General features: G+C 49.7%; 1 protein-coding gene across 1 annotated transcript in view; it reads left to right on the top strand.

The window, feature by feature from the left end:
* Grhl1 (grainyhead like transcription factor 1) overlaps positions 1-16450 on the top strand; it is a 46512-nt gene extending 30062 nt beyond the window's left edge. The window contains exons 9-16 of the mRNA XM_041630160.1: positions 2851-3009; positions 7611-7662; positions 8015-8154; positions 9117-9154; positions 11231-11322; positions 11580-11665; positions 14083-14147; positions 15398-16450. Of these exons, the coding sequence (XP_041486094.1) occupies positions 2851-3009; positions 7611-7662; positions 8015-8154; positions 9117-9154; positions 11231-11322; positions 11580-11665; positions 14083-14147; positions 15398-15512 (747 nt within the window). The 3' untranslated portion in view covers positions 15513-16450. The remainder of the gene's footprint in view (positions 1-2850; positions 3010-7610; positions 7663-8014; positions 8155-9116; positions 9155-11230; positions 11323-11579; positions 11666-14082; positions 14148-15397) is intronic.
* The last annotated feature ends 371 nt before the right edge of the window (positions 16451-16821 follow it).

Below are 16821 nucleotides of genomic sequence, written 5' to 3'. Positions count from 1 at the left end.
AACAGCCTTAACAGCTCCCGGGCCTTCAAACACGGGAGGACAGCGCCCTCTTCTGGGCACAGGGATAGCTCTGTAGGTTGTCTAACTGAGCCTGGCCGGACAGGCAGAGGAGAGCTGCGGGTGGACCCTACCAAATCAGTAAGGAGGCTGCCAGGGCCAGCATGAGGTGGGACTGTCAGTGCCCAGGGACAGTGAGAAAGGTCTGGGGAACGCTGGTGAAGGAACAGATAAGGGGTTATCTTCAGATCTTGTAATTGTGTATGTCCCCAGTCTTTTTAGGGTGTTCGGTCTTTTCCCACATAGGCAGAGTAGAATAACCTTCTAGCCCACTTTGAACCCTGCTTGGAACTGGCTCCTTGTTACTGTGGCTCTGATTCTCTTTCTCTCCAGCTTCTCTTTCTATCCTCTTCTCTTCCATCCAATGCCCGAGTAGCACACAGTCCCTGTCACATACCCATTTACAACCCAAGGCCATCCCTGCCTGTGTCTTAGCTGAGCTGGACAGCTGTTCTTGACTGTTGGGGCCTAGGCACTGGAAGAAATCCTGGTTGTGTGGCATAAGGGTCTTTTGCATCTCTGAGATTGCCCATTTAAAAACAAAACAATAACAAAAAAACACTCCTATGATTCTAGGGAAATAAAAAGCATTTGACCTCAGACAGATTCAAACCCAGATCCATGAAAGGGGGAACAGAGCATGCTCACTAGCTATGTAGAACCATAGAAGGGGAACGGAGCATGCTCACTAGCTGTGTAGAACCATAGAAGGGGAACAGAGCATGCTCACTAGCTATGTAGAACCATAGAAGGGGAACAGAGCATGCTCACTAGCTATGTAGAACCATAGAAGGGGAACAGAGCATGCTCACTAGCTGTGTAGAACCATAGAAGGGGAACGGAGCATGCTCACTAGCTGTGTAGAACCATAGAAGGGGAACAGAGCATGCTCACTAGCTATGTAGAACCATAGAAGGGGAACGGAGCATGCTCACTAGCTGTGTAGAACCATAGAAGGGGAACAGAGCATGCTCACTAGCTGTGTAGAACCATAGAAGGGGAACGGAGCATGCTCACTAGCTGTGTAGAACCATAGAAGGGGAACAGAGCATGCTCACTAGCTATGTAGAACCATAGAAGGGGAACGGAGCATGCTCACTAGCTGTGTAGAACCATAGAAGGGGAACGGAGCATGCTCACTAGCTATGTAGAACCATAGAAGGGGAACGGAACATGCTCACTAGCTATGTAGAACCATGAAAAGGGAACAGAGCATACTCACTAGCTATGTAGAGCCATGAAAGGGGGAACAGAGCATGCTCACTAACTGTGCAGAGCTCCACCAGCTTTGTCGAGTAAGTTTCCTGTACTGCACTGAGTGTCTCCATTTGCTTTAACTTTGAGAAAATGAACATGGGGTGACCAAAAGGGAGGCGAGCCTAGGTGTGCCACTCTCTGACTTCCTCCTTGAAAGAGGGCATATGGGCTGGGAAGCTTCTCTGCCAATTGATGTGTGACTCAAGGACATGCCAGCTCTTCCGTGGAGCTGACCCTATTGGGCTTAGTGACACAGCCTGTAAAAACTGTCCATGTGGGTCAGTGGCATTTCAGAAGCTGGTGAAAGGTAACGAAGGGGCAGGTGTGACCTTGGTGCCATCTGCCCCTCTCCCCAGTGCCTTGTGACGGCCTGGAGGGGACATGTCCTCCAGTGGCCTACAGAGTTATTTTCTCCCATGTCCAAAGGCTCCCCCAGCCCATAATAATGTCTTCAGAGTTTCTGTATGTCTTAACCACATTCTGTGGGGCCTTCTTCAGTGAAGAACATAGCAGTGTTTGTGTCTGCTCAGGAGGCAGCATAAGAATTAAAACCCATGGAAAACCTTGCCAATGGTAGTATCTACCCAGGCCCGTGGTGAATCCAAATTATATTTAAATTATGGAAGGCTGCCTAAAAAGACTGTTGGACATCATTGGGATTTTGAACTATTCTCTGAGGACTTGACCCAATGTGGTTCTGTTACCAAACACCCACAAGAAAAAGAAACGAATATGCGCGTGGGCTGGGACGCAAGTGAGTGTTGTTTGCTTGTTTTTCGAGACAGGGTTTCTCTGTGTAGCTTTGGAGCCTGTCCTGGAACTGACTCTGAAGACCAGGCTGGCCTCAAACTCTCAGAGAACTGCCTGCCTCTGCCTCCCAAGTGCTGGGATTAAAGGTCTGCACCACCGCCGCCCAGCTGCAAGTAAATTTTAAAATCAAACTACAGATTGGGAAAAGCCAGCTTTTGTTCAGTCCTGATACTCTAGGGCATAGCCTGCTGCGGATCATCCTGAGGTGACAGCAAAGGTACAGGTGGTTCCAAAGAGGATGCACAACTGTCCCCCAGCAGCCAAAATACACAGTGCAGTGTCCCTGGCAGATGGCCTTAGCCATGAGGGCCACACTGTCTGCCTATCCTAGAGCCATCCTGGGAATAAACAGCTTCTATGCACCCCCCTTCCTCTCACACCTGTGCTCAGACTGCTCTGGAGATGCATCCTCCGCCGCCTCTAAGGTTCCTGAGAGCGCCAGCTCACTGGCAAGTAGTGCCACCCCTAGATAGGTGACCCTGGGTAGTCAGAGAGCGCAGTTTGAGCAAGCCATAGAAAGCAAGGTAGTAAGCACTGTTTTTCCTTGGTCTCTGCCTCAGTTTCTGCCGGGAGTTGCTGTGCTGACTTCCACTCATGATGATAAACTGTAATGCGGGGAAAGGAAAAAAAAAGAATCACAAGCGTCTTGAGTGTCCATCATTTGCATAGGCCGGGCTGGACTGGCTGCCGGAGCTGCCACTCACGGAGGCTTCTCTTCCTTCACAGGTGTTCATCTCCGTGAACTGCTTAAGCACCGATTTCTCTTCCCAGAAAGGCGTGAAGGGCTTGCCCCTTAATATCCAAATTGACACCTACAGCTATAACAACCGCAGCAACAAGCCAGTACACCGGGCCTACTGCCAGATAAAGGTCTTCTGTGACAAGGTGAGCGAGCGGCGGGCTTGGGGAAGAGCGGATGCACCCATCCTTCCCAGGCTTCCTTCCGCAGAGCCGCTAGCCTTAACCAGGCAAAGAAGCTAAAGTGTAGAAGGAAGGGGAAGATGATATCATGTGAAGCTTTGTCGTTGTGCCCCGGTCCTGGCCTAACTCCTTTACTGACTCGCTTCCCTGGAGGCCGTTAGGCAGGCCATGCCCAAGATTTCTGCAGCCACTTCCTGCAGCTACTTAGGGAAACACCTGTGTCAAGTCAGACTCTGGCAGGCATCTGACCACTGGAGGGCGCCTGGGACCTTCACCTTCAGAGCTGTCTCCCAGAGCCTGCCAGATTGGGCACATCTGCAAAGCAGGGTCTTTACCTGTAACAAATGATGACAAATTCAGCGGCTTAAAGCAACATTGTTATTATCTGTTGGTAGCTCCCTCTTGAGCTGACTCAAGGTGTGAGCAGGTCTGCATTCCTTTCTAGACTAGCTCCAGTCTGTCTCCACGCCTTTTCCACCTACTTGCGACCATGTCTGTCTCAAGCCTGCAGTGGCTCACACGGGATCGCTCAGACCCCCTCTGTATCTTCATTATGCCTCTCTCTGATTGTTCTGCTCTCTGATCCCTCGTGAGCACTTCGGGCTTCCACAGCTGACCTAGGATCATTTCTCATCTTCCAGCCTCCCCTCTCCTTTGCCGTGTAATCTCCTGCCCAGCCCCGGCATCAGGTGTGGAGATAATGGACACAGGTGCTTCCGTGGGATGCACTGGAAGCAGTGAGTCACAGCTGGTGGGCACGAGGACTTGTAACCTAGGTCAGGCTCTTCCCACCTGACCACATTCCTCCATAGCCCGGAGAAAACAGCACGATCCAGATGTGTGGCACCAGCACCTGAGAGGCCAAGAGAATTGGGAGACAGAGGTCCAGCCTGGGGTACATGGAGCATGTACACACATACACACATACACACACACAGTCTCAAACAAAGACAAAGCAAAAACCCTTAGGAGGGGCTATCAGGGTATTTGTGTTATTTTTATAAAACTAGAGAAATTGCAGTTTTATTCAAACCTTTTTCTTTTCACATCTGATATTTATGTTCAGTCTTTCCTGACTAATAATTTCCCTGGGCATTCTTGGGAATTCATGGGTTCATTTTTGAGTACCATGAAGGTACTGGTTTCTTCATAAGGCCTCTGCTTAGCAGAGCTGCCTGACTCTCTACTGCCCCCTGCAGCCCTTACTCCGTCCGCTGTGACCCTGCCCCACTTGTTTGCTGGCTTGTGATTGCCTTCTGCTGGCTCTCAAGCTCTCACTTATGAATCTGGTCTCTGTCTAGTGAAAAACTAGAACTAAGGCGCTTTGGGTGTCCTTCGGTGTATCAGCAGTGTATTTCCTTCCTAAGGAAGTTGTGTCGTCTCTTGTTAGAGTTGCTTAGCTGGTTTGATAAATGAGTTTCTCATCTTTTGGGAGTAACCGCCATTCAACACGTTTTCAGAGGAAATGTGGGCAAAGTTTGGATTTCTAACCAACGGAACTTGGGTCGCTGCTTTTTCTCTCATCCCATTGGCCCGTCATTTTGGTTTCTGACACACTGTTTAATTAGCCGGTGCCACCATCTCCCTGACACTCCTGCAGAAGTCAGTCTCCTCGGCAGCTGTAGTCATCTTCGCCCAAACAGGCAGCAGGTTCTTGAAGCTAACGTTTTGGGACAAGCCCTGCTGTGTCCGAGCACATTCCCGGAGGGTTATGAGGAGAGTCCTAAGAGCTGGCGGTCAGGTGGTCCCCATACCGTCCCAGGACTTCCTTTGACATCTTTCTGCATCTGAACTGGAGTGAGCCCTTCAGCGCTTCTGTGTGAGAAGTGCTTATTTCGTGCTCAGCTCTTGTGCTGGGTCTCTGGTCTGTCTGTCTGTAAGGTCCGTCTGTCACTTCACAGGTGCTGTACAGACTTGCAGCCAGCACTGCTGATGTAGCTGCAGCCATCCCATTACACATTGCATTTTGTGTGTAAGATCTTCCTGTCTGGCCGGGCGGTGGTGGTGCATGCCTTTAATCCCAGCACTCGGGAGGCAGAGGCAGGCGGATCTCTGTGAGTTCGAGACCAGCCTGGTCTACAGAGCTAGTTCCAGGACAGGCTCCAAAACCACAGAGAAACCCTGTCTTGAAAAACCAAAAAAAAAAAAATCTTCCTGTCTGTGACCTTAGGGAGATTCTTCTTTTCCACCACTGGTGGGCACCTGAGTCTGATGAGGCTCCATGTCCTTGAGTCTGCTAAGCATCTGTGTGTTTACACTTTCGTTGGGTTTAGAACATGTCAGGCCGTTGTATCTTCAGACACGCCTGCTCCTTCCACTCAGGTTCTCCAGTTACATCCGTGAAGTACTTTGAGTTTCACTAATGGCCTGTTGTCGTTTGGTTTTTCTTACTTCTTTCCAGAGAGTTCCCATCATTGTGTGCTAGGTTCGCTGATCCTTTGCCAGGGCTGAACCGATGACTGAGCTCCATCGGTGATATTTTCATCTCAGAAAGTTTAAGTTGAACCCATTTTAGGTCATGACTCTACTTAACAAGCGGTGGGCTTGGTTTTGTTGTTGGTAGTGATGTTGTTGTTGGTGGTGGTTGTTTTGGGCAGTTTCTGTTGTGGTCCTGGGCAGCAAACATGGGGTCTTGTGCACACTAGGCAGTCACTGTCCCACTGAGCCACCCCTCAGTCCAGGCTTAGTTTATTGATAGCTTTTGAACATATAGGATAAAATGACATTACCGACTTAATGTCTGTGCCTGGTATCCATGTCTGGGTCCACTTCCATGATTTGATTTCCTTTCTGTTTGGGTGCAAACCTGGCTGTCTTGCTGGGTTTCTGGCCTTGTGCATTTGGCCTTGCTGGGGCTGGGTAGTTTTATTCCTAGGACTCTTCTTCAAGTTTGCCTGAGACCTCATTAAGTCTCTTGGAAACAGATTTGTTCAGATGTCATCTTATGATCTGATAGGTGTCAGGCTCATTATTCTGCTCTACTGAGCAGGGTTTTCTTGGGTATTACTCAGGGCCCTGTGAGGGGGAAGTTCTTTCCAGTCCACTTGGTGGGAACAGACAGTAGTTTACCCTGTGTGCATGTCGGGGGATGTTTCTCTGTCTGGGCTATGTTTGGAGTAACCTCTTTGAACCCGTGTACCTGGAAGCTGATGAGTTCTGTCATTTCAGAATAGAGTGTGAGTCTTTCTCTTGGCAGCAGCCTGTCTGTGAGACCACCTTTGGGGTGGATGTGGAGCTTCTCGTCTGACGAGGTTACTGTAGGGCTCTTAGGAGGCACTGGGAGACATGCAGCACTATCCAGGATTGACTAGGGCCTGCTTCTCTATCAGGGAGTCTGTGCCTGAGGAGGCCAGAACTTGATGTATTGGGTCTCCCTTGAACACTTTCCGTGGTCTGTATTGAGGCAGGATCTCTCATTTGAACCCAAATCGCCAGTTTGGCAGCTCCTGCTAGCCAGCATACTCCAGGGTTGTAAGATCTCTGTCTCTTGCTCTCTGGGATAGCAGGCAGGGCTGCGGTGCCCACCCGCAGTCTGCATGGGTGTTGGGGATTGAATTCTAGTCCTTACCGTTGTACTGCAAGCATTTTACCTGCCGAGACGTCTCCCTGGCCCCACATATAGCCGTTCTTCCACGTAGGCTGCACATCTACCGTGTACGCCATCCATGTACAAGGTGTTGGCACCTTTTAGAGCAAGCAGAAGGTTTTGTGCTCCGCTTTCAAACCTGATCCTTATCGTGTAATGATGCCAAAGATCAGCGAGAGGCCCTTCACTTCCTGCTTCCTGTCAGGGAGGATATTTAACAGAAACATAAACCAACAGTTCCTACCTCGCTGGGCAACTGTAAGGCCATCCATCTGCACAATCCAGAGACATTAGCACTAGACAAAGAAGAACGAGTGCATGTTTCATTGTAATGTGTCGAATGGTCATGCTTTTTACTAGTAAAGTTCTTGTGAATATTTGTGTGGGTTCAGTTGCATGATGCTGCAGTGGATATGCATGGCACAAATACAGGGCACAGCACAAAGACCACTAGTGACGGCTTTGTTTCTTGTGATTGATACCTGATTGTGTCTGCTGCTCATGGGTACCATGTCTTTGGTCAGAGCCACTGCTCTCTGTGATGACATTAGCCACACAGAATATTCACAGGGCCAAGTTTTATCCTTTTTCTTTCATGGTCCTTTCCTATGAAATGGGGGAAAGGTACCCACACCCCAGCAGGCAGTGTGATGTGATAGCAGGTTCTCTCAGGTTCGCCTTTACCTCGTTACATCTGTTATCAAGAAGAATTCTGCTTTATTTGTGTCTAAAATGTTCCCCATGGGTAATTTCATGTAGCTAGAAATGATATGAAGAAGCTGTAAAAGTGTCCCCATATGTTAATTGTAGAAAGGGGTTTCCGTATGACATTTGCATACGTGCCTATTATGTACATCAGTGAGAGGAGTGGGCTTGTAAGAGGAAGCAGGCGTGGCAAACCCGATGCTGGCACTCACTTCCAGAGATCCTAGTAGTTCCCAGAGGCCCTGATCTGCACTCTTGTCTCCTCTGTCTACAGGGAGCTGAACGGAAAATCAGGGATGAAGAACGAAAGCAAAGCAAGAGAAAAGGTAAGTGCGCTGCCTGGAGTTCCCAGAGAATGCCTGGCTGCAGCTGTGTCCTGCCAGCCACAGCCCAGACCCTGAAGAGTGCGGGCTGGATGGGGAGAGACTGGCATGGCGAGCACCAGCACCAAGGCCTTCCCCAGCAGCTGTGGAGGAGGGCAGGGGCTTACAGAACTGCAGGCCATGTCTTGGGTGGGCTCAGGCCTTTTCGGATGCTGTAGATCATAGATCAGGCTGGCCTCCAAGTCATAGAGAGGGAGCAGCCTCTGCCTCCCGAGTGCTGGGATTACAGACGTGCGCCAGCACAAAGGCAGCCATAACCATCATCTCTTGGTGACTTGTGGGTTTTGCTCCCCAGTTTCTGACGTTAAAGTACAGCTGCTTCCCTCACACAAACGGACGGACATCACGGTGTTCAAGCCCTTCCTGGATCTGGATACCCAGCCTGTCCTCTTCATCCCGGATGTACACTTCACTAACCTGCAGCGCGGCAGCCACGTAGGTACCAGTCTGCCTAGAGAGGCTGCGCCCCCTGGCGGTTTTCACAGTCAGATCGCAATGGCCCCTTGACCAGTTAGTGAGCTCTCTGGAACTTTCAGTCAGGTGACATGGTACCAGTTACAACCGAATGGTGAATGATGCTGACCCAGAGATGCAGTGCTGACCTTTCACCCCAGGTCCATGCGTATTCTTTCCTGTTGTAGCTCATTTAAAGGTGTCAAGAGTGGCCTCACATTTGGGGTTTGAGTCTGTGGCCTTGTAAGTTTGGCTTGGGTGACACCTGTGTCTGGAGGCCCCTTCTTATAGTTCCCGTTACTGGGTGTCATTGACATGTGCCACGTGCTCTACAGCCATATCTTAGCTACCCATGCTAAATTTAAAATCCAGCCACACCCTGCCTCGTGGGACAGGCATTTCGGGAGAGTGTACCTTTCCTTTTTATACTGAGGTCGGGTAAATTCACAAAGGAGACCCTGCCGTGCACTTAGTAGACAGATTTCTAAGGGACTAATGAGTGGTCAGAGGTGTTGGCCAATCCTCCAGTTCTAGTGAGATTGCTCAGAGCGAACTGGAGGCTGCCAGGTTTTTCTGTGAAGGGGCTGGTGCCAGTGAATATTTCCGACTTTTTCAGTCTGTGTCGTCCCCCATCGGCTGTTCCCACTCTGCATTCTGTTGCAGAAGGAGCCACACACAGTGAGTGACTGACCGAGTAGCGGCATCTAAATGTTTACATCAGCCAGCCTCTGTCACAAAGACCAGCCCCCTGGGTCAGCAAAGTCAGAGAGAGCTCTAAAAACTCTGGGTGTTGAAAAATACGGCTCCAGGATTGTGTCTTTTAGAAGGGTTTGGTGTTTGGCTGGTCGCATTCAAAATCATTTCCATTTGGGACTGATTTACGTGTGGTTTGAAGCATCTGCACAAGTTTGGAAAGTGATCTGAGTCTGTGTCTTTGGCCTTAGGTTCTTTCCATGCCCCCGGAAGAGCTGGAAGGTGAAGGGTAAGGTTTACATTTTGTTTCACTCAAACTCATTCAAACTCACCGAAAATGTAGAGACACAATACAAAGAACTTGCTTTTCCTCTGAGCTACTTAAGCATAGTTTCTCAGCCAGGCGTGGTGACACCCACCTGCCATCCTAGCACTGCCAAGACTGAGGCAGGAAGATGTGATTTGCGGCCATCCTGGGCTGTACAGTGAGTCCCAGGCCAGGGCGTCAAAGAATAGAGAGCTGACCCAGAGCCCCACTGTTCCTGAGTATCAGGTGTGTCTCCTGCTAACGAGGACCTCGCTTGTATTCACGGTGTGGATGGGAACACTGCTGGCTCTGTCGCAGGCTCATTCAGGTCACACTGATTGTGCAGTAACACGGTCATGCAAGGCTAGATCCAGTTCAGAGCCTTCGTGTGGTGTGTCTTTAACTTGGGGGACATCTGCAGTGAGGCCTCTCCGTGCACCCCAGATGTGTCCTCCTCCCCTGGGTCCTCCCTCACTTTATCTCATCCCTGTGCCCACAGTGCCTGTATGACTAAGCCTCTTCTTAGATGTCTTTCCTTTTCTCATGTGCTACGGAGACAGTACGCTGTACCCCATATATCCCTCTTTCACCTCCAAACTTCAGCCTGCTCACTGATCTTTGTCGGTACAGGGCTCTGTTTCTCACTTTAAGCTGTAAACCATCCCGTCCACTCACAGGAATTCACCACTGCCGCTGTTGACATGAGGCTCCTATCCCTTGGTGCCGCCCCTGGTCCTTTTGACTTGTATTCAGTGCTGGTGTCTTCCTTGTCTAGCCTACAGAACCAGTCTCTTGTCCAAGAAATGCAGATTTCCCATAAAGGAGGCAGTGTGTAGAATCCAGGACTGGGGCCCCAGATGTCCCTCTGAAGTCTTGATGCTCCTCTCTGTAGGTAGCCTGCTCATCTCTGTGGGCTCCGTGCCCAGAAGTCCCCTGCTATTAGAATAGCCACAGCCTACACAGACCCCAGCCTGGCTTGTCCTTAAGATGGCTTTGGGACTGAACTTTGAAGACATAGTGAAGTCTGCTTTGGGCATTCCCTTTCCTACTCACACAGGAGTGCATAGAGATGAACACCCAGCTCTTGGTGGCTTCCTTAGCCCTCTCTCCCTGCATCTCGGTTTTGGGTTTGTTTTTTGAGACGGGGCTGTACCCTGACCCAGGCTGGCCTAGGACTCACTGTGTGGCCCAGCCTGGCATCCGGCTCAGAAGCAGTTCCCACCTCATGTTTCTGAGTGTTGTGATCTCAGGTCCAAGCCCCTGTACCTGATTTTCTGGGTCCTGTTTTTGCTTTCCCTCCACTCTGACCCTCTCCCAGCCTGCATTTGTCGCCTCTAAGCCCGTGCCATGGTTCCACTCATGGTGTCTCAGACATGGCCTCCTGCGGGCACCTTCACCAAGTACATGTTGCAACTAAGGAGCTGAGATGGACTGATCCTTTCAGGCCTGTGCTGTCCTTATTTCTGGTCATCTGTCTCTTCATTCACCCCACAGACCCTTCCCAGAACACATGCCTTTGCCAGCAGTGGCTCAGACCCCTGCACTTCCCTCTCAGGCTCCTTGTCCACTCTCCCCTGATATTTCCATGGAAGCCTTTAGAAGCTACACTGTGGTCACAAGCCTTCTGCTAGACTATCCTACCTGTGGGCCTGGAATTTCCTGCAGCATAGACCACACACCTTTTGGCCACAACTGTCCACCTGACACAACTTTCAGAGTCCCCCTGACCCGAGACATAAAACCCACAATTCCTTACAGCTGAACGAAGGCAGCCATGGCCTGTCTAGTGTGTATTGTGTCACAGCGAGCATGGCTCTGCCTTCCCGCGCTCAGTGCTGAGTTAGTGGAAGGGATGCCCAGCCGTGGAGCCCTCCTAGTATGTCACTTGGATGGCCTAGGCCTGACGAGCCCTGCCCAGGTTGTCGTCTGGCTTGGACCCCATAATGAATGGAAAGAGTTTGAGTGTAAAGTACAGCAGCTGTAAAGAACCTCCCTCCTGCTCACGCAGACCAGCGGAGTTGAAGCAGGTGACCTAAAAGTGCTTTGGCTCCCCCACAGGTCTGTCTTGAAAAGGGGGCCATTTGGAACCGAAGATGACTTTCTAGTTCCTCCACCAGCTAAGCTGACCCGGACAGAAGAACCGAAGAGAGGTGTGTTGGGTCCTCGTGGTGATGAGGATTCTTAGCAGTCAGCTCATGGTCTCACCCCCTGCATGTCCACCCTTCAGACCGCCACCTCCCCCGAGAGTTCAGGGGAAACTGCCGTTGGGTCCTGGGGCTCACACTGAGGTGGCATGTGTTGCTCTCCCTCCTGGGGCTGTGTCTGGCTATCCTAACTAGCACCTGTGATCCGTTGTCATGAGTTTCACTCATGTGAATTAACTGCTTTTCTCCCCTGTCCTACCCAGTGCTGCTCTATGTCCGAAAGGAGGCTGAAGAAGTCTTCGACGCCCTGATGCTCAAGACCCCGTCTCTGAAGGGCTTGATGGAGGCGGTAAGTAGGACGCACAGCTCAGTCCCTCTGTAGAAATGGAGGGAGCCTCACAGTCCCAGTCAAATGTTCTGTTAGACAACCTGATTCCTCTGTTGCACTGGAGCCGTGACCTCTTTTCCCAGCCATCCTTTGTGTATAGCACTGCATGCCTCTGACCCGCCCTGGGCATCCTCGCTTGACTGCAGCTCTGTCTGTCCCTTGTGACCAGCCAGGAATTGATAGGTGTATTGAATTCCATTTGTGATGGCCTAGGGGACAGTTTAACTTTTATACTCTTGATCGAAGAGAAAATTCACATAGCAAACTGCTTAGAAGTTGACAATAGTGAAGTCTTAAAACAAACCATCATCCATAAACTAGTGGTTCAGTCAGACTTGATACAGCATCTGTAATTTCTAAAACTCTAGAAGCTAAGGCAGAAACATTGAGAATTTGAGACAAACATGTCCCCAAACAAAAACTCCAGCTCCTGGTCTATCTCTGCTCCTCACTGGGTACCCGGTCTTTCTCTGCTCCTCATCGGGACCCCAGTCTTTCTCTGCTCCTCATCGGGGCCCCAGTCTTTCTCTGCTCCTCATCGGGGCCCCAGTCTTTCTCTGCTCCTCATCGGGGCCCCAGTCTTTCTCTGCTCCTCATCGGGGCCCCAGTCTTTCTCTGCTCCTCATCGGGGCCCCAGTCTTTCTCTGCTCCTCATCGGGGCCCCAGTCTTTCTCTGCTCCTCATTGAGGACCCTGTCTTTCTCTGCTCTTCCCTGGTACTCTCGCCTCCCTCTGTGCCTTCCTTGTCTTTGCTAACCATGGTAGACCTTATCCAGAGTACATCCGGGAGGATGTAGAGGTGTGACCTGTGATGACTACCAACCCCCGGAGCTGAGCTCATGTCCCCGTGGGATGTCAGGAGAAGCATGGGAGGAGGGCTGCATGCTGACTCCCCTTTCTGGTTTGTCTTGGCCAGTATCCTAGCACCAGTGATGGCTCCTGACACTTTCCAACCCTAAGCCCGTGCAAATCACAGAAATTTTGATCTCAAAGTGATGCATATTTGAAATGCCCCTTAGCTCCCTTAACAGCTGCAGCGTGCTGAACCCACTTGAAAAGTCTTTTTAAAACAAACACAAAACCTTGGTCCTGCTGTGGAGTCCAGGCTGGTCTGGAACTCACTTATATAGCCCAGTCTGGCCTCCGACTCCCCATTGTTGGGATTTCAGGCATGGGCTACCACTCACAGCTTTATCCAGGTGCACTGTAGGCCCTGCAGCCACCAGACTAAATGACATAAGCCAAATAGAGTGGTCTGCCCAGACAGGAAGACAGAGGACAATGAGATAAGCCAGAGATCCACAGGGAAAGTGTAATGAAGGTGCATAAATCAAACGAGGTGACGGTAGTCCCCGCATCCCTCAGTGCGACCCTTCCTGCATTAGCCTCCTGAGTGCTGGGATCACAGGCATACCCACCATGTTGGCTTTTTTTTTTTTTTTTTTTTTTTTTGGCTTTTGATTAAACCTGTGTGACTTGTCCGCAACTCTCAAAGATGAATATGTGCCATTTGCCAGACCAGCAGCATGAACTGCACAGGGTAGGCCCGGCATGCACCGGGCTTCAGTGGGTAAAGCTGATTGGCTCCTAGATGGAGCAGAGGTGGCAGAACAAGTCAAGGAGCTGTCACAGGGAGCTAAAGCCACTCTGACACAGGGCCTCTGGATGACAACCCTGGTCACTAGCTGTGAATGGTTCTTTCAGTCAGTTGACTTGTTGACATCTGAATTAATTAGGGGAATCACCAGCTTCCTCTCCCCAGGACATAGTCCCTTTGTTTAAGCAACTTTTAAAAACAGGAGGCTGACAACCAGGCTGTGGTGGCACACGCTGCCTTTAATCCCAGTAATAAGGAGGCAGAGGCAGAGGCAGGCGGATCTCTGAGTTCGAGGCCAGCCTGGTCTACAGCAGAGTTCCAGGACAGCCAGGGCTACAGAGAAACCCAGTATTGGGGGAGGGGAGGTAGTGCAGGACAGGAGGAATTACAAATTTGAGGACAGCTTTGGCTATGGTAAGACCTTGTCTCAAAACACACACACACACACACACACACACACACACACACACACACACACAGATGGAAAGATGGGTCAGTGATTAAAAGAGCACTGGCTACTCTTCAGAGGATGTGGGTTCAGTTCCCAGCACCCATATGATGGCACACAGCTGTCTGTAATCCTAGAGGATCCAGAGGTACCAGGCATAGTGTGGTACAACAGACACCCATGCAGACAAAACACTCATATACAAAAATTCAAAATTGGTAAATGTGTACACATATAAGTAAAATCTTAAAAAAAAAATGATAAAACAGAAAACAGTATAATTGTGTGGTTTAAAAAAAAACTTTGACAATATTCTTATTCTCTGTTCTTTTAGATCTCAGACAAGTATGATGTCCCCCATGACAAGATTGGGAAGATATTTAAGAAATGCAAGAAAGGGTGAGTAATGGCCGCATTCTGTGTGCCCCTGAAGACAGCTGTCCTCAGCACTGACGTAACACACTGTCAGCGGCACACAGCCCAGAAGCAGCCAGAAAATGCAAGTGTTAAATAAATCTGGGCTTTCTGCTCTTATTTGTTTGTGGGGGAGAAAGTGGAAGAGTGAATCAGAGTCACTCTCTGTAGCCCAGGCTACCCCTGAACTCATGACAGTCCTCCTGACCCAGGCTCCCCAGTGCAGGGAGTGTAGGTGTGGAAAACTATGCCTCACTTTCTCTTCCTTATTAAATTTGAAGATTGGTCTTTTCAAGGGCTAAAGAAATCTGTATTTGCACTTCCGGTGCCTGGCAGCCCTGAAGCGGCTCCACACTCGGGGTGTGTGCTGAAGCTGACAAGGGTGTCGGGACCCTCCTTTCCCATCACCCGCCAGGTGTGAGACTGGACACACCTCACACCACTCTCCTGTGTGGTTTGGCAATGTGGAGCTGTGACCCAAACCAGTTTTCACTGACCCCAAAGCCTTTTCCCTTCCTTCTTGAACACCCCACCCTTGGTTGTATTTTCCAGCTATAGAAAAATGCTTCTTGTCAAGAAATTAATTTTTAGTATATTGTGTGTGTCTGTGTGTGTGTGTGTGTGTGTGTTCATGGAGTCAGTTCTCTCCTACCCCTGGATACCGAGGATGGAACACAGGTCGTCAGGCTTGGCTGCCAGCCTTGTCACCTGCTGAGCCATCTTGCTGGCCCCAGAAGCTGTGATTTTTAGTTCTCTTTAGCATGAATAAGCAGAGTACATAGTATAAGACCTTTTTGTCTTATTTCTAAACCAAATGCTAAGGAATTTTTTGGATGACTCTAACAGGAAGGATTAAACTTAACTACTTTGTTTAAACTTTGGGGGTGGCTTGCCAGGAAGGGTAATCCATCAGGATTTGAGTTGTACTGATTCTAACATAGAGCCACCCACATCGGGTACCATTTAGGGCATGAATACTCCAGCGTTTCCTGTCCATCACACCACCAGTGTTTCTACCACTGGGAGCCTTAACTCGGTTCCCTCCCTGCATGGTCCTCACTGGCCCCCACCATAGGCACTGTGGGGCACTCTGTCTCCTGAAGGAGGCAGCCACCTCATGGGAGGGTATGACAGTGTCCCCACAAGTCACAGTCGATGCCCAACTAACAGGAAAATCCAAGCCTTGCACCAGGGCCAAATAGGACAGTGGGAACTGACGCCCTGTCTTTGTCCAGGATCCTGGTGAACATGGATGACAACATCGTGAAACACTACTCCAATGAAGACACCTTCCAGCTGCAGATTGAAGAAGCTGGCGGGTCGTACAAGCTCACCCTCACAGAGATTTAAGGTGTGGGGCTCAGCCCCAGGTGTGGGAGTTCAGTGAGAGTGTTCCAGAACTTACAGTTCAGCCAGCTGAGGAGCTCGGGCACCCACCAACATCTTGACTATCAGGGAAGGAACTTTTCACGTAGGAGATGATGCTATGTATACCATGCTGTGTTGATGTTTCCCATGTGATAGAAATCCATGCATTGTTGTGTTTAAATTTCTCATATGCTTAGAAAGCAAAACATGAGAACTTTGTACCAGCTCTAACAGACTGTGGGAACCTTGGGGTCTGCTACATTACTTACCAAATCTCTGGAGATCTGCCTCTGTCTGTGATAGCGGTGGGCTGCTGGTGGCCGAGGGTCAGGAAGGCAATAGCTTGTCTTTGAGGATCTTGTGTTCTTGCCTGACCTCAGTCTAACTCCAGCTGCCTTGGGGAGTGGGCCCAGCCCTGAGCAGTAAAGGACTGAGCCCTCTCCCTCCACCTCTCCTCTTCTGATGTTTACTTAGTAGGGTGCATTCCTGGAACCCTCCTTGCGACTTCCTTGGACATACCGACTACCTTTCTTATGAAGAACTTACGTGGTGGCAGCGTGAAGTTAGTTCAGTTAAAGCTGCGTTGTATATAAGTGCAATATCTTTTTGAAGGTCTGCCTGTAAATGTGTACATACATGTCTGATATAAATATATAATATATAAATACAGTTCTGTGTACAGATAGTGGAGGCGAGCAGGAACATCTACTTTGCAAACCCTCCCCAGAGAAGAGGGTAAGCTATTTTTGATAACGTGGACCAAGCAGGTGGAATGCGTTTTCCCAAACACAAGCAAGTGTTCCCTAGCATAGCAAAAAGCCATCTCAAGTGGCGGAGCCACCTGCTCTTGAGAGTGCCGTCGCCATGTGGGTTTCTACACCCTGAGTGGAGCTAATGGAAGACTCAGCTGCAGCTACCGTATGGGGTGCATGTGCAGTGTCAGCAAAGCTGTGCTCATGCGGATCACAGCTGTCATCGTGAGCCAGCGATGCACCCCAAAACGGGCCTACTTCTGCGAGCACCGTGTTTCAGAACTTCAAACCGAGGCTACCGTGCACTAACTAGAAAGCTCTAATGGAATTACATTACTGTGGCAGGGGAATGTTTTGTACACACTTAAATATTTAAGAAGAAACTTTGCAATGTAATTTTATAACAAATCCTGTAACAGAAATACAATTGCAGGTCTCTTTAGGTTCAGGGAACTAGAATAGGTCATTTGTATGAGTAGGAATGTTAGCTGTATACTTAGGTAAAAATATTCTAATGAAGTATGTGAACAAAATAGCTG

Source organism: Microtus oregoni, unplaced genomic scaffold (genome assembly GCF_018167655.1).
Source record: "Microtus oregoni isolate MIOR12 unplaced genomic scaffold, Mior012 000034F_ref0000314, whole genome shotgun sequence".
NCBI lineage: Eukaryota > Metazoa > Chordata > Mammalia > Rodentia > Cricetidae > Microtus > Microtus oregoni.
Note: the sequence above shows the minus strand (reverse complement) of the source record. Positions and strands in the feature narration are given on the sequence as shown.